The sequence below is a fragment of the Triticum urartu genome, chromosome 6 (genome assembly GCF_003073215.2).
Source record: "Triticum urartu cultivar G1812 chromosome 6, Tu2.1, whole genome shotgun sequence".
Lineage (NCBI taxonomy): Eukaryota > Viridiplantae > Streptophyta > Magnoliopsida > Poales > Poaceae > Triticum > Triticum urartu.
The window spans coordinates 493,742,872-493,761,271 of record NC_053027.1 but is presented as its reverse complement, the minus strand read 5'-3'; the positions used below and the strand labels follow the sequence as shown (position 1 = coordinate 493,761,271).

The 18,400-nt window shown below is 45.9% G+C and overlaps 1 protein-coding gene across 1 annotated transcript; it reads right to left on the bottom strand.

Annotated features, from left to right (window-relative positions):
* Positions 1–278: 278 nt before the first annotated feature.
* Positions 279–1,155, bottom strand: LOC125512499 (keratin-associated protein 10-11-like). The gene has a single exon (XM_048677596.1). It carries the CDS (start codon positions 1,051–1,053, stop codon positions 523–525), a length of 531 nt encoding a protein of 176 aa, XP_048533553.1. The 5' UTR covers positions 1,054–1,155; the 3' UTR covers positions 279–522.
* Positions 1,156–18,400: the final 17,245 nt, after the last annotated feature.

Here is an 18,400-nt window from a genome sequence, read left to right as displayed (position 1 = left end):
TCCAAAATGAAAATGTGACATTAAACTAATAGGCTGGCAATGATAACACCCAACCGGCGCCGCAGTGCGCGCTTGCTTCTAGTACTCCCTCCATTCCATAATGTAGTGCTTTCTCTATCCACGTGCTTTAAATTTGACCGTAAATTTAACTATCAAGACCGATTGCGGCAGGAGCAAAAATTATATCAGTGAATTCGTATTTTGAAAGAAATTTTCAATTATATAATTTATTCTCCCGCTGCAGTTGATCTTGTTGGTTAAATTTATGGTCAAAGTTGGACCTCGGGAAACACGGGCGCATTATATTTTAAAATGGAGGGAGTAGTACATACACTATTACATTCCCATGGAACAGAAGCCTAGACGAACCACTAAAACAGCAAGGACGACCGACATGACAAGGCTAGACGAAATCTAAAACAACCACGATGACCGACACGACGACATGACATGAAACCAACAAAGGGAAGTGCATGGAGCGTGTGCCTCGGCTCTCCCTCCGTTTGAACTCAACTGTAGCAGCTACTGCTTCTGGTGCGTGCATCCCGTCTCGCAGTCTTGGAGCCCGCCACAACTTATCGGGTCCCCCTGGCATGTTTCCCTGCACTTGTTAACGCAGGACAGGCACCTCGCCTTGGTCGGGCCGCAAATGTCCTTCGCCGGCGGGTGGCTCGCCGTCTGTATCGCGCACCCCGGCTCGCAGTACATGGTCATACGGCACTGCGTCGGGTCCCTCCGGCATCTGTCCCCGCACTTCTTCACGCAGGCCAGGCACTTTGCGTTGGCTGGGGCACAAGTGCCACTCTCCCGCGACGGCGGCGGCGGGGGGCTCGACGTCTGCTGCGCGCATTTCGGCCCGCAGAGGAGGGTTGCGCGGCACTGGGTCGGGTCCCGCCGGCAGGGCTCCACGCACTTGTTGTAGCAGGCCAGGCACTTTGCGTCGCCTGGGGCGCAGCTGTCCGGCGGCGCCGGCGTGGCCGTGGGGAGCAGCTGGCCGGCGAACAGGAGCAGCGTGCAGACGGCCGCCGTCTGGAGCGCCGCGGTGGAGGCCATTGGTCTCAGGAGCAAAGCTTGCAAGTCGCAAGTGAAAGTGAGCAAAGCTTGCTAGCTACTCGTACTTAGAGCAGAGCAATGGAGGTGTTTGTCGTGCTGGGCGCTGGCTTGCCATGAGAGTGGAAATGAGGGTCCTATTTATAGGCGGCCGGCGAGCGAGTGGAGATCTCAGATGGTCAAGAGAAAATAATTCATTAGTCGCACGTTTATATCACGGTCGACCGTGGTATGTCAGCAGGCTCTCTCTGTCCTTCACGGTCGAACAGAAGGCTGCTGCATGCATTTGCCTGCTCGCCCGTGATCGTCACTGCGTGGCTTGTTTTTCTCTCTGCGGCCTGATGCCACAGAGTGGCGGGACCGGTTTCTTTTGATTTTGTCGGATGTGCTGAATTTTAAAATGGAAGCATATTTCTTTTTATTTTTTTGTCAAATTAGGGCATCTCTAGCGCTGATCTGCGAACCGGACTCCCCGTCCATTCGGAAACAGTGAGAATCAGTCAACGGACACGTAGACGGTCATTCAACTCTAACAACTATATTTCAAACCGCATTTCAACTAGCCGTACGAAATTCATCAAACACGATGAAATTCATTAAACTTCGGATAGAAAATAGCACAAATCATTCATACATAGCATGCAAATAAGTCTAGTACAAGTTCAAATTCAACAATAAATAGTTCAAATTCAACATGATTAACCGAATGTTCAACACGTTTGTCATCAACGGATCATGTTGTCCCACACGTACTGTCTATTGAGCTTCACCCAACAGTGTATATGCGGAAATGGTCTGCCCTCTACCTTGCGGTACATCACGACAGCGCGTATGAGCAAGTCCTGGATTAGGGGGTCTCCGGACAACCAGACTATATCCTTTGGCCGGACTGTTAGACTATGAAGATACAAGATTGAAGACTTCGTCTCGTGTCCGGATGGGACTCTCCTTCGCGTGGAAGGCAAGCTAGGCAATACGAATATATAGATCTCCTCCCTTGTAACCGACTCTGTGTAACCCTAGCCCCCTCCGATGTCTATATAAACCGAAGGGTTTAGTCCGTAGGACAACATACAATCATACCATAGGCTCACTAGTGCAGAACCGGGCAATAGCACCGGTTCGTAAGGCCCTTTAGTGCCGGTTCGGTAACCGGCACTAAATTGTGGGCACTAAAGCCCCCCCCCCCTTAGTACCGGTTCAGCACGAACCGGTGCTAAAGGGCAACCACGTGGCACGAGCCAGCTCCGTGGGCGCGTAGGACATTAGTACCGGTTGGTAACACCAACCGGTACTAAATGTTTGGGTGTGTTTTGGTTTTATTTTTTATTTTTACTTTAATTTTGTGTTTTCAATTTAATTTAGTGATTGTTTTACATTATAATGAGTTGTTAAATCATTAGGTGATTAGTTTGACTGGATGCATGGATCCTATAGCTAAGTCATCAAGTATATGTCATATCCATATTATATATACTTGATCACCTACTTAAGTGATCGAGGTAATATGGATATGGCATATACTTGATCACTTAGCTAGAATCCATCCAGTTGAAACTAATATGCAATTTCTTTCATAAATGATATAATAACTCATCATCATCATCATATTAATTAATATAAAAACTCTTGCATCATATATATCATCACCAACGGTTTTCATAGCAAAGATATCATCGAGTTCAACATGCATGGTAATGATATTATAAGCGTTCATAACACCACAAAAGCAAATCACTCTTTGAGATTAAGTTCAGGACGAAGAACACGGACATGAGAGGACAAGTACTAAGAGCATGAACTAGCTAATTAATCACTCCTGCTGCTTTCTCTCAGGTAAAATAGCATAGAACATGTATAACTTTGCTGATTCATCATATTGGAGCATGCAGATGAACCTGTCTCCTAATCGTGGGTTGCACTTCTGATTGCTGCCCCCTAGTACTTCTCTGTGATCGTTCACAATTTTGCTCCAGTCTTTTACTATTAAGCATTCTACGGTATTAGAAATCCTGAATGCACTAAAGTGCATTGTAGGATATCTTGGCCGTAAGCTAACAATATTCATGGTACCTTTATGTGACGCCCGGATAATCGAGCTACAGTAAACCTCTGCTAATGGTGCCATGTCACCTCGGTTACTGTTGATAAACTCGAGTTAGTTCAAAACTGATTCAAATTCAAATTTGAAATAAAGTCAAACACTAAAAGTTTTCAAAAGCTAAAACTATAATGTTCTCAATGTGGCAAATAAATCATAAGTAATTATGGTGGAGGATCCACATTATTATAAAATAATTAAAGGCACTAAAATAAATAAAACAATGACCGAAATAATAACTTAATTGTCTTTTTGATTAACAGAGAATACAACGCACTTTACTTTTGTCCCAAACTTTTTGTGAGAACAACTGATTTTACAAATCTAATTGAGGGGTGGGTTTCACTTTTTCTAAAAACTATAAACTATTAAAGAAGTAAAAGAAAACAGAAATAAGGAAATAAATAAAAGGAACGGTAAAACAAAAACAAAACATAGCAAAAAAAACGAAGCAAGACCCCCCCTCCCCTGGGCCGTTCGGCCCAGCAGGGCACCAGGCCATTGGGCTGGCCCAGCCGCGCCCCTGCATAACCCCCCACACCGAACCCTAAACCGCTACCACCCACACCCCCACTCCTCTCATCCCCCCTGCTGGATCTGGATGGGGGCGACGCCCCCGACGACCACGCCCGCGTCCGCTGCCGCCCGAAGGCCTCCCCGTCGCCGGACCAGCACGCCGTCGCTGCTCGTCATCGTCGTGCGGAGCTCCTCTGCCTCGTCCTCCACGTCTCCCTCGCCGCCTCGCCTTCCCCGACTCCTCCCCATCGGTCTCCTGCGCACCTCGCCATCCGACGCCGCGCCGCTGCGTCCCGAGGTCGTCGCCGTCACGTCCTCGCCGGACCGCCCCGTCCCCGCCTCTCCTTCGTCGGTCCTCCCCGCGCCTCACCGCCCTCTTCTCGCCAACGAGCGGTGAGCTCCCCGTCGACCCCCGTCCTTCTCCCCCTCCGAACGCTACGCCTCATGCCGTCCCGTCGCCGCGCCCGCCTCTGCGTGGTCGCGCCCCGTCGCGGCTCCCGCACGCCCGCGCGTGCCCTGGGCGTGCCTCGCCCGCTGCGCCCACGCTCACACACTCACCCGCCGCTGCCAAACCTCGTCGCCGGCCGTGTTTCTGGCCACCCAAGCACTGGCGACTCGTGCCTATGGATGCAGCACCCTCCCAGCTGCCTGTAGCACCTCTCTACGCGGCAACCGGTCGCCGGAGACAAGTGACCGGTCATCGTCGGCGTGCTCTGCCATCGCCGTCGTTTAGTGCCAACATGGACGTCATTAGCCTAGTGCTAATTGGCCTCTATGCCACTAACATGTGGGGGCCACGTCGCTAAATAACCTGTGCAAACAAAATGAACTCTGTTAACTAATGACCCACTGATAGGTTGGCCCCACCTACTAATTAACTTAACTAAAAATAGTTAATTAGTGGATTAGTTAATCTAATTAATCAAATCACACTGGCTGGTGGACCCCCCCCCCCAAATCTATATTACCTTAACTAGCTAATTAAAACTCATGTTAATAAAACACCCTATGACACCTAGGTCCCACTCCCATGTTGACTGGTCAACATTGACCTTTGACTTGTTGACTGCTGATGTCATGCTCACGTCAAGCAAGCACTATTCTGGATAATGTTAGTTTAAATTAATTAAATAAATTCTAAAAAATGATTTAAACCTTTTAAAATTAATATAAAATAAACCGTAACCCAGATGAAAATACTTTGTACATGAAAGTTGCTCAGAACGACGAGACGAACCCGGATACGCAGCCCGTTCGTCTGCCACGCACCCCTAACATATCAAACTCGCAACTTTCCCCCTCCGGCTCCTTTGCCCGGAGACGAGAAACACCGGGGATACTTTCCCGGATGTTCCCCCCCTTCACCGGTATCACCTCATACCGCGTTAGGGAACCTCTAGCACCGATACTTCTCATGTCATGCATCGCTATGCATCTGCTTGCTTAAATATTTATTGTTTCTTCCCCCTCTTCTCTCGCTAGACACCGAGACCGACGTCGCTGCTACCCAGTACGACTACGGAGTTGATGACCCCTCTCTCTTGCCAGAGCAACCAGGCAAGCCCCCCCTTTGATCACCAGATATCGCCTATTCTTATCTCTACTGCTTGCATTAGAGTAGTGTAGCATGTTACTGCTTTCCGTTAATCCTATTCTGATGCATAGCCTGTCCTTGCTACTACTGTTGTTACCCTTACCTGCTATCCTACTGCTTAGTATAGGATGCTAGTGTTCCATCAGTGGCCCTACACTCTTGTCCGTCTGCCATGCTATACTACTGGGCCGTGATCACTTCGGGAGATGATCATGGGCATCTACTATATACTTTACACAGTTACATTACTTATGATACTGTTCGGAGATGGGGGCTGAAGGGGCAGGTGGCTCCATCCCGGTAGAGGTGGGCCTGGGTTCCCGACGGCCCCCGGCTGTTACTTTGTGGCGGAGCGACAGGGCAGGTTGAGACCACCTAGGAGAGAGGTGGGCCTGGCCCTAGTCGGCGTTCGCGAATACTTAACACGTTTAACGAGATCTTGGTATTTGATCTGAGTCTGGCCATTTGGTCTATACGCACTAACCATCTACGCGGGAGTAGTTATGGGTATCCCGGCGTCGTGGTATCAGCCGAAGCCTTCGTGACGTCAGCGACTGAGTGGCGCGCGCCGGATTGGACCGTAAGCCTGCTCTTGTATTAAGGGGGCTAGTTCTGCTTCCGGCCGCGTTCGCAACGTGTAGGTGTGCTATGGGCGATGGGCCCAGACCCCTGTGCGCTTAGGTTTAGACCGGCGTGCTGACCTCTCTGTTGTGCCTAGGTGGGGCTGCGACGTGTTGATCTTCCACGGCCGGGCAAGACCCAGGAAAGTGTGTCCGGCCAAATGGGATCAAGCGTGTTGGGGTATGTGGTGCACCCCTGCAGGGAAGTTAATCTATTCGAATAGCCGTGATCTTCGGTAACAGGACGACTTGGAGTTGTACCTTGACCTTATGACAACTAGAACCGGATACTTAATAAAACACACCCTTCCAAGTGCCAGATACCACCGGTGATCGCTCTCTCACAGGGCGACGAGGGGAGGATCATCGGTTAGGATTATGCTATGCGATGCTACTTGGAGGACTTCAGTCTACTCTCTTCTACATGTTGCAAGACGGAGGCTGCCAGAAGCGTAGTCTTCGAAAGGACTAGCTATCCCCCCTTATTCCGGCTTTCTGCAGTTCAGTCCACATATGATACCCTTATTCCATTTGATACCAATACATACATATGTAGTATAGCTCCTTGCTTGCGAGTACTTTGGATGAGTACTCACGGTTGCTTTCTCCCCCTTTTCCCCCTTTTACTTTCATTTTGGTTGTCGCAACCAGATGCTGGGGTCCAGGAGCCAGACGCCACCGTCGACGACGACTCCTACTACACCGGAGGTGCCGACTACTACGTGATGCCCGCTGACGACGACCAGGAGTAGTTAGGAGGATCCCAGGCAGGAGGCCTGCGCCTCTTTCGATCTGTATCCCAGTTTGTGCTAGCCTTCTTAAGGCAAACTTGTTTAACTTATGTCTGTACTCAGATATTGATGCTTCTGCTGACTCGTCTATGATCAAGCTCTTGTATTCGAGCCCTCGAGGCCCCTGGCTTGTAATATGATGCTTGTATGACTTATTTTATTTGTAGAGTTGTGTTGTGATATCTTCCCGTGAGTCCCTGATCTTGATCGTACACGTTTGCGTGTATGATTAGTGTACGATTAAATCGGGGGCATCACATTCATCGTGAGTCCCTGTTGAAGAACATCGTATAGTAACATACTTAGCAATGCAGTTTAGCTTAAAAAAATAATGTATGCAAAAGATGCACTGAGGAGAAATAGTAGAAATCTTACCATCTTTCCTAAATATATGTGACCGTAGTTCAGTACGAACACTATTGGTCGCACGTTTTGAGTACTAACATTTCTAAGTGCAGGAAAGAAATTTATCTTGACAGCATCAAGATCCTCAAGCCATGAAACATAATGACTTGTCTCCTCGCAGTTTAGTTCAGCCCCGGGACAGTGGACGGTCCTGTCTACCAAGCGCCGGACATGTTTGCTTGATTGGAAGTAAGCTGTCAATATAAATTGAGATTTATTAATTATTCAACTGGTTCAAATAATCTCATATCGAAGACATAAATATGGTTGAGAAACTCACATAATGGTAGAACTGGAGGCGTCTGCACATCGACCCAGATATCTCTATTACCTTCAATATCATCTTCCGGACGAATATCAAAGGTGATAACCATATCAGGCTCAAATGCATAAGCCTTGCATAGTGCTTGCCAAGTTTTGCATTCAAAATAGGTGTATGTGTCTGCATTGTATAATTTGACATTGAAGGTATAACCATGCTCGGTCTTCAAGTAAACTCTTTTTACCTCCATAGTTTCTTAGGACTGAAACCTACCTTATCCAAGACAAAAATTCTTGCATGGCAGGGGATACGCTAGTACAATAGTGAAAAATTAAAATTAAAAGTTGAAGCAAATGAAGCATAAGTCATGCTTAATTACGAAAAAAGACTTGTCGTTGTGACTTACTGTATCCACTTCGAAATTCTCATCCAGCTTGATGCTGAAACGTCTATCATCAACTAGAAAATTTCTGCTGCACAGGCCGCGCTGGTCTTTGCAGTATTCGCACATAAAGAAATCATGTTCGTCGTCAGACGACATTCCTATGTTCATAGGTGAAACATTAAACACTTATTAGTTCTATTAATTCAACTAATTCTGTTAATTCAACTAGTTCAACTAATTAATTGAACTAATTCAACTAAGCACTTACGAAGAATATACCTAATTAATTGAACTAATTCAACTAACTAGTTCAACTAATTAATTCAACTAAACTAGTTCTATTAATTTTCTTACTAAAAATAAGGTAGCTAGTTCTATATAATAAAATGTTAATTAGATAATGAAATCTCATATAACTAAATTAAATATATATCTAACATATAATTTATATCTAATTCATCTAACATTTGACATTAATATTTAACATATGTTCATATATAGGTGAAACATTAAACACTTACTAGTTTTATTAATTCAACTAAATAAACTAGTTCTATTAATTTCTTACTAAAATAAAGTAGGTAGTTCTATATAGTAATATTTTGATTAGATCATTAAATTTCATATACCTAAATTTTCTTACTAAAAATAAACTTGTTCTATTAATTTTCATACTAAAAATAAACTAGTTATATTAATTAAACTAGTTCAAATCTCATATATATACCTAATTAATATCTAGCCATACTAATTCAACTAGTTCAACTTGTTCTAATTCATGTAAAATATATTTGACATTAATAATTAACATCTTTTCCATATAATTCATCTAACATTAACATTCTAACATTATTATCTAAGTAATTTATCTAACATTAATCTAAACAACAGAAAATAGAAAATAAGTAAAAACAATGTGTGTGTGTATGTGTGTGTACGAGCGGGGGGCGGCGGCGTACGGGCGGCGGCGGGCGACAACGGGGACGGACGCGGCGGGCGAGAGGCGGCGGCGACGGGCGCAGCGCGCGGGGGCGACGGTGGTGACGGCGACGACGGGTGGCGTGGGCGACGGCGGTGACGGCGACAACGGGTGGTGGGGGCCACTACAAGATCGGGCCTACTATGACGAGTTAAAAAATGTCATGAAAAATCCATAAACGTCACAAAATACCCATGCATGACATTTTACGTGCGTCACGAGCATCGTCACGGAATCCCCGTCACATATTACTCCTAGTGACGGCGCGCGCACAAAATGTCACTTAATATGGGACCTTCAGTGACGTCCGACGTCACTAGATTTTCGATGGCCCAATACACATTATATTTCTAAATGGGCCGAGCCCGATAATTTGGTTGATTTGAATTTATATCCATTTTCTCGGCCATGGCCAATTTGCAGCCCAATATCGTTTGATGCAGTACTCAATTTTTATTGGGCCTTTGTTGGGCTATATCCATTTTTCACCAATTATTTTAAATTTTTATTTAATTTTTCTACTCATTCAATCCATCTTTCGATTGTCCACACATACTACTTTTACTTGATATATGGCAAGCAATTAATCTTGCCTATTTCACAGCACAGATCACCATCGTAATTTTTATTAAAAACAGAATCATAGCTCACATACTACATAGGACGAAATAACACGAGTTACATAGAAACTTGATGAAACAAGTAGCATCGGCACTAAGGACTAAATTAACAAATGAGTTGTCTTGGCCCCCAAACATATTTGTATAGCTTCCGTCTTCATCAAAGGAAGGGACATTTTTTGGTCGTCTCTTCTCCTAATTTGTTGAAGGCGACTAAAGTTGTTGTAACGCTTCTTTGTCCATCGCGATTTTCTTCAAAGGTGACTTGCATATTATCCTGTCAAAATCTAGCATAGGATTAAAATTTGCCACAAACTCGTAAACAGATCAAAAGAAGAGGGCATGCTGTGATTATAAGGCTAGTAGTGACTTGCTATATCATGCATGTGCGGCTAACAGACTTATAGACACATTACAACTATCTGCACATATATAAATCCATGCATATCCATTACTTGCGAGAAAGAGCAATTTTGCTTTTTTTACAGTGGGAAGACAAAGAGGGGAGGTGAGAAATCTCACTGGTACCTATTAGCATCTAGAGAGAATGACAACTATTTCAGATAATGCTCGATTCTGGCATGAGCGCTACTCCACCTGCAAAACAATCATCGATTGGCTGATGAGGGGTAATCACATAGGGAACAAACTTGTCGCCTATGTAGCACTTTGGCACACACGCAAAAATAAAAAATCGTGTACGGTGTGGATTGTAACAATCCAAAATTTTGGAACAACATGGTTGAGGAGGAAGACGGAGTCGCAACTATCGTGTGTTGTTGGATCCCGATGGAGGGAGTGCCGCATTATTGTTCATCCTGTGTAGAGAGGAATGATGTTAGATCGGGATCCTGTGAATCGGAGGCAAATACGAACCAGAGGCGGCGGGAATAGGCTTACCTGAAGAGACAAAAAAACAAGACAGCAGCTGGATCATTGATGCCTCATAGTTCTGTGCTGCGACTGGCACCCGTACCACGACTGAGATAAGGGAAAAGTGGATCTGGACTGGCGAGAAAGACGGTGTGGCGGTGGCAGTGTTCATGACAGCCAGATCCATGTGGCGTCAGCCGTCATCCTCCTGAAGTGTGCAGGTGTTGGTGGCGTCGAGTGCCATGGCGATCTGGCCGGGCGGCAACGACATCCGGGGCGGTCCGATCGGTTGTGAGGTCGAAGGTGGATGAACGCCCTGTCAGCGGCCTTCGCAACTTGCAGGAAGGGGGCGAGTTTGAGGCGCTGGGGTGAAGGAGGTATGTCGCTCGCAGCCGAGGATGACGCCGGTGCTGCCAGATCCAGATTTCAGCACGGTGGCCGCGGCGTCTAATCTAGTAGTGCTATATAGCGATTTGGCTTTGTATCCAGAGAAGAGACGTGGATCGTGGGAGGATTTTTTTTTGAGAAATCGTGGGAGGAGATATTTGTGGTAGGAGAACGTGTCACTGACATTGCTAGCCCCACATAGACTTCACGCCCTGCCCTTCTTTTCTTGAAATTTGTTCTCCCGTCTCCATGCTTTTGCTAGATTGCAAAAAAATATGTCCTATTTTTTGTGGGCAAAGAAGATAAATCCTGTGTTCAGTCAATTAGTTTCTCACCAAAAATAACTTGTTCTATTTTTTAATTATCTTCTATAGTTTATATGTGGAACATTTGATCTGATGGTTACTTGGTGCAAAACGTAATAATAGATACGGAGTATTTATTTTGTGGGGGAATAATACATACTCCTATATTTTAGCACAACGTAAATTGTACTCTGATTGCCGCAAAAAAAGTACTCCCATTGTCAACTCCCTTGGGGTCGAACCTCTGGTGCCATACTTTTCCCATCGACTCTCCTATTTCTTTTATTTTTTTGTTTTTAGATAGAATGAAACCTCACCTCATAAGCGCTCGATTCAGAGTGGGTGGGTAAAAAACCTTATTTTTCAAATAGAACGAAACCTATTTGTAAGTTTTCCCATTTTCCGTTCAATCTCCTATTTCATTTTTTTGGACTCACTGAAACAACATGAGCGCACGAATGTCAGGTTGAACATTTTTGCCCAGCAACTACCTATTTATATTAGATAGAACACACCATAAAAAAGATATAACACTCCCCGCAAAAAAAAGATATAACACAATAAGTTTTTCTTTAGCCACTATACCTATTTATATTAGATAGAACAAAATAATTACATCACTTCTCTGTAAATAAAATATGGCAGGCCCACTACCAACACTGACGTGTGGGTCTTGCCGCTCAATAAACCATGAAGTAGCTATGGGGGTGCCACTACTCGACATTACATGACAAAAAGTCGATCATCACACATTCGTAATATTCGGTGACTCTAGTAGGTTGGTCATGGAAATTTCCAAAACGTCATACAAATTGGCAACCAGGTGCGCTCTATGGTCAAGGCAATTTAGTGACGTCTATCATCATCGATTTGAAGTAATCAATGACGCCACCTGCGAAAATGTCACATATTAGTTATTTGCGTGACGTTGTCCACCAACGTCACGTGGATTTTCATCACAGTATCTCAATTTTGTTGTAGTGGGCAGCGAGGGCGGCGCGTGATGGGCGACAGGCGCGGCGAAGAAGTTGGATCGAGAAGAAGTACTGGTGGTCGATGAAACTGATATTTTTGTAAGTGCCATATATTTAGGAGGGGTCTTTAATACTGGTTGGAGCCACCAACCGATACTAAAGGCCAATTTTCGCTAGGCCAAGGGGCGGGAAACGACCCCTTTAGTACCGGTTCGTGCCACGAACCGGTACTAAAGACCCCCCCTTTAGTACCGGTTGGAGCCACCGACCGGTACTAATGGTTGTGCGCTGCCACCGGCGGTGCACAATGTTTAGTCCCACCTCGCCGAGCGAAGGGCAGCCGCACTGGTTTATAAACCCAGCCGCGGCTGCTCCTTCGAACTTCTCTATATAGCATGCTTCTGGGCCTAACTAGGGCGCGCTGCCCTGTGAGTCTGCTGGCCCTTCTGGGCCTGCATTTGCACACCCTAGGTCTGGCAGGCCCACTGGGCAGCGCGCCAACAAATTTTTTATATAGTTTTTTCTTTTCTGCATTATTTATTTTCTTCTATTTATTTTTGAGTAATTTTTTATATAGTTTTTTTCTTTTCTGCATTATTTATTTTCTTCTATTTATTTTTGAGTAATTTTTTTGTATAGTTTTTTTCTTTTCTGCATTATTTCTTTTCTTCTATTTATTTTCTTCTATTTCTAGTTTGTACACGAAGTGCGTCCATTTTTTGCCGTGACCCTCTCTACTCTTTCGCACATGCTATGCGGGTGAAATGATGATACCATGCCAAGTTTCAACATTTTCAGAATTCATTTTGTAGTGATTTTCAATTTCACGGTCATTTAGCTCTCCAAACAATTAGGTAAATGACCGAAAAAAAACAAATGATGACGTCGCTTTGAATGCTGCATACTGAACACAAAAGAAGTCCGGAGTTCAAATAAGTTTAAAAAACATTGAAGTGCCCGTGTAACAGATGAGTTCTTGTCCGAAACCCTAATACTCCGAAAGAGTTTGTCCAGTTTGTACACGAAGTGCGTCCAGTTTTTGCCGTGACCCTCTCTACTCTTTCGCACATGCTATGCGGATGAAATGATGATACCATGCCAAGTTTCAACATTTTCAGAATTTATTTTGTAGTGATTTTCAATTTCACGGTCATTTAGCTCTCTAAACAATTAGGTAAATGACCGAAAAACAACAAATGATGTCAGAACATGTTGGAAATTGATGACGTCGCTTTGAATGCTGCATACTGAACACAAAAGAAGTCCGGAGTTCAAATAAGTTATTAAAAATAGAAAAGAGGTGCAATGCTGGTTAATTTGCTTCAAGCCTTTCGGAGTAGTGTAGACTACACTGCACATAGCTCAGTGCAATCTATACTATTTCGAAAGGCTTGAAGCTAATCAACATGCAGGTGAGCATTGCGCCTCTTCGTCATTGTCTGTGCACTCACGGCTTATAAACCGCTCATATTGTCTCTCTCTTGGCGAGGTGGGACTAAAAATCAGCTTACTAAGAAACTCTAGTACCGGTTCATGGCATGAACCGGTACTAAAGGTCTTCGTGGGGGCCCCAGCCTGACCATAGCCTGACACAGCCTCATTAGTACCGGTTCGTGGCATGAACCGGTACTAAAGGTTGCCCACGAACCGGTACTAATGATGCCCGCCCGCCTAGCCGTTGGAACCGGCACTAATGGTCACATTAGTGCTGGCTCAAATTCAAACCAGCACTAATGTGCTTCACATTTGACCCTTTTTCTACTAGTGCCTAGCTTCTAGGGTTTAGCCTCTACGATCTCGTGGTAGATCAACTCTTGTAATACTCATATCATCAAGAACAATCAAGCAGGCCTTAGGGTATTACCTCCATCAAGAGGGCCCAAACCTGGGTAAACATCGTGTCCCCTGCCTCATGTTACCATCCGCCTTAGACGCATAGTTCGGGACCCCCTACCCGAGATCCGCCGGTTTTGACACCGACATTGGTGCTTTCATTGAGAGTTCCACTGTGCCGTCACCGTAAGGCTTGATGGCTCCTTCGATCATCGGTAACGATGCGGTCCAGGGTAAGGTTTTCCTCCCCGGACAGATCTTCATATTCGGCAGCTTCGCACTGCGGGCCAATTCGCTTGGCCATCTGGAGCAGATCGAGAGCTATGCCCCTGGCCATCAGGTCAGATTCGGAAACTTAAACTACACCGCCGACATCCGCGGAGACTTGATCTTCGACGGGTTCGAGCCTGTGTCAGGTGCGCCGCACAGTCACGACGAGCATTACGTAACTCAGCCATCGGACAGTGTTTCGAAGATCGCATCTGCAACTACTCCGGCCTTCAATTCGGAGCAAATCGCGCCATCCAAGGACGAAGGGATAGACCCCACCAGGGAGGCCGCACTCTCAGTGGTGATGGATCCGGATACTGATTTCACCCCTTACGAGAGTCGTGTCGCCGAACCACTGGATTCGTCTCCGGCCACGGACTCCGAGCCGCCTGCATCCGTGCTTATCGAATCCGACTGGGCGCCGATCATGGAGTTTACCTCCGCGGATATCTTTCAGCACTCGCCTTTCGGTGATGTGCTAAATTCATTAAGGTCTCTCTCCTTGTCGGGAGAACCTTGGCCGAACTATGTCCGGCTAGAATGGGATGCGGACGACGAAGAAATTCACTTCCCACCCACCACCCACTTAGTATCCACTGTCGACGACTTAACCGACATGCTCAACTTCGACTCCGAAGACATGGACGACATGGACGAGGATGCAGGAGACGAACAGGAACCAGCGCCCACAGGGCGCCGGATAGCCACTTCATCACATGACATATACATGGTGGATGCACCCAAAGAAGGCAATGGCAAAGAGACAGCGGAGGATGTCCCCTCCAAGAAGCAACCCAAGCGCCGACGTCAGCGACGCCGCTCTAAGTCCCGCCATAGCAAAAACAGCGATAACAACGCAAGAGAAAATAACACTCCAGACGACTCCAGAGGAAACGCCGACCACATTGCCCCGACGGCAGAGCACGATGAAGCTGCAAGCGGCGAACATAGTACGGATCCGACGTCCGAACACGGCGACGCCGAGGATAAACCTCATCAAACCCCCTTTGGGGAGGAAAACAGTCCGGACGAAGATGCACACATCATCCCGGAAACGCACTTGGAGCAAGAGAACCTCCGCAAAAGGCTTATTGCCACAACGAGGAGTCTGAAGAAGCAGAAGCAAAGGCTTAAGGCCGCACAAGATACGCTCAACAGCAGGTGGAACAAAGTGCTCGACAACGAAGCAAAGTATGGTGGAAGTTACCACACAAAGAGCTATCCAAAGCGCAAGCTATTACCTGAATTCGACAATGAGGCCTTAGAGCCCACACAGCCGAAAAATGAAACGGCCAACCGGCCGGATCCACCACCTTGTGACCGCGATAGAGCGGCTAACAAAGTTGCACATAAGTCAACACACGATCTACGTGAGGACTTGCGCCAAAAGTCCGGTATGACCAGATCCATCTATGGATCTAGGAAGCGCGCACCGGCACAAAATCAAAACCGTATACTACAACCGTCCGAACGCCATGGCACATCCCAATACAGGGGTGCCGCACACCCCCTATGTTTCACCAATGAGGTGCTGGACCACGAATTCCCAGAAGGATTCAAACCAGTGAACATAGAGGCGTACGGCGGGACCACAGACCCTGGGGTATGGATTGAGGACTTTATCCTCCATATCCATATGGCTCGCGGAGACGATCTCCATGCCATCAAATACTTGCTCCTCAAGCTTAAAGGACCAGCTCGACACTGGCTGAAAAGCCTCCCCGAAAACTCAATTGGAAGTTGGGAGGAGCTCGAGGAAGCTTTTCGGGATAATTTTCAAGGGACCTATGTCCGACCTTCGGATGCAGATGATTTAAGCCATGTAATTCAACAGTCTGGAGAGTCCGCCCGAAAGCTTTGGAACAGGTTTCTCACTAAGAAGAACCAAATCGTCGACTGTCCGGACGCCGAAGCCTTAGCAGCTGTAAGTGCATCTAGTGCCACCCCTAGTTGGTTTTGGAGTATTGACGACAAACCTGGTTGAGGGACTAATGTGTTTGTGAGAATTGCAGGATAACACATGTATTGGTCCCTCACTGATTCGGTTTACCTACCGGAGATGACCCCTAAAAATGTATGAAGACATTGAAGACAAAGGTGGTATGTGAAGGTGTTCACATTGAAGACTATGACAAGACAAGACATTTTGTGAAGACTATGGAGCATGAAGACTTAGTTGTTTCGTTGTTTCGTTTTCTTCTTTGTTGAGTCATAGGAACCACCGTACTGTTAAGTGGGGTCCAAGTGAACCAGTCAGAATGACTGATGTGATGCTTAACCAAAATCCTATGTCTTCAAGTAAAGACAATGAGAGCAAATCTTATCCAGAGTTGGATAAGTCAGCTTTGCTTGTAGCTCAAGTAAAGTTGCCGTGTGTGTTTGAAATCTGACCGTTGGAACACGTGTCAGTTCCTTAGTGACCCAGGGTCATTTCGGACAAATCAGGTCGGGTTGCCTAGTGGCTATAAATAGCCCACCCCCTACACCATAAATTGGTTGGCTGCTCAGAGTTAGTATACGACTTTTGTCGTTTGAGAGCAACCCACCTCGAAGCCTTTGAGAGAGAATTCCTTGCGAGGATAAAGCCCTAAACACCCAGAGCCAAAGAGTGTTAGGCATCACCGAAGTCTTCCTGTCTGTGTGATCTGAAGACTTATTACAGTTGAGGACTGTGAATCCTCCAGCTGGTTAGGCGCCACGTTCTAAGCATCCAAGAGTCATTGTGGATCGCCGGTGAACGAAGTCTGTGAAGGTTTAGAAGTCTACCTTGAAGACTTACCAGAGTGATTGGGCGAGGACTAGGTGTCCTTAGCTCAAGGGGAATAAGGTGAAGACGTGGTCTTCCGAGTTGAATCTCAGCCTCCCTAACCAGACGTACAATTGTCACAGCAACTAGAACTGGTCCAACAAATCATTGTCTTCAACGAGCCACTGGTTCTATCCTTCCCATCTCTTTATTTGCAGATTGGTCCTTGTGAAGTCATTGCCTGTTTGCATTATCTATTTGTCTTCACTGTGTGACTGCTTGTTCTGATTGGCTTCATACAATCTTCCGTCCTGATCTATACTGCCTAGCTGCTATTAGTCTTTGTGCTATCATTTCATTGAATACTTGACTATGGCTTGCTTAGTGTAGTCTACCTTCTGCTGCATGGTAATAGGTTTATTTCTATCGTTTGTCTTTGAAACTTCCATGTTTTGAAGACTTTCATAAAAATCGCCTATTCACCCCCCTCTAGTCGATCACTAGCACTTTCAATTGGTATCAGAGCAAGGTACTCCCTTGTTCTGTGTGATTCGGTTTAACCACCTGGAGTTTTAGCTATGTTGACTGCAGGGATAATCAAAGTCTCCGCTGTGTGCCCAGTCTTCAATGGAACTGAATATCCCTACTGGAAGAATAAGATGCGCATGCATCTGGAAGCCATTGATGTCGACCTCTGGTATGTCGTCAAGAATGGCGTTCCCAAGGCTGGTGAAGGTGTCATCGCTGCTGATGTCAAGAATTTCGTTCAACTGGATTCCACTGCCAAGAACATCATCTGTGGTCATCTGACCAAAGGACTGTATGGCCGTGTGAGTGCTCTGGAAACATCCAAGCTAGTCTGGGACTGGCTCTCCAAGGTCAACGAAGGCGTCTCAACCCAGAGAGATCAAAGAATCAATGTCCTTCACAACCTCTTCAACCACTTTAAGAGAAACGACAATGAGAATGTCAGATCACGTTTGATCGACTCACTGATATCACAAATGAACTTCAATCCCTCGGCGCTACTGAGATCACCAAGCATGAAGTCATCAAGACACTCCTGAGATCACTTGACAACTCGTTTGACACCCTAGCCCCGATGATACAAGAACGCCCTGACTTCAAGACACTCGATCTGTCTGACATACTTGAAAGGCTCAACACACATGAGTTTCAGCTTTCTAAGAAAAGAGACATCTACGGTCCTAACTATGGACGAACTTGTGCCTTGAAGGAAAAAGCTGTTTCCTCATCTGAAGAAGAATATGATTGCAGTTCTGATGATCCTGAAGACATTGGAAAGGAGCTTGCTATGCTTGTGAAGAAGTTCCAGAAATTCACCAAGAAGAAAGGCTTCAGAAAGTCCTCACGATCCAGTTCAAGTAATGATGAAGCTTCTGCTCATGACTACAAGAAGAGAACATGACACAAGTGCAAGAAACCTGGTCACTACATCTCTGAGTGTCCGTAGTGGGACAATGAGAACAACAACAACAAGAAGAGCAAGGAATATGATTCTAACAACAACAAGAAGAAGAAATACTCAAAGTCTTCTTCCAAGTCTTCATCAAAGTCTTCATCACACAAGAAGAGCTCATCTGGCAAGGCTCGTGCGTTTGTTGGCAAGGAAATGGATTCAAAGGAGGAGTCTGCTTTTGAGGAGGCGGAGGTGGAGTCTGAGGAGGA

Bases quoted from the DNA above. Each gene is read 5' to 3' on its own strand.
- LOC125512499 (XM_048677596.1), bottom strand. From the start codon at position 1,053: ATGGCCTCCACCGCGGCGCTCCAGACGGCGGCCGTCTGCACGCTGCTC.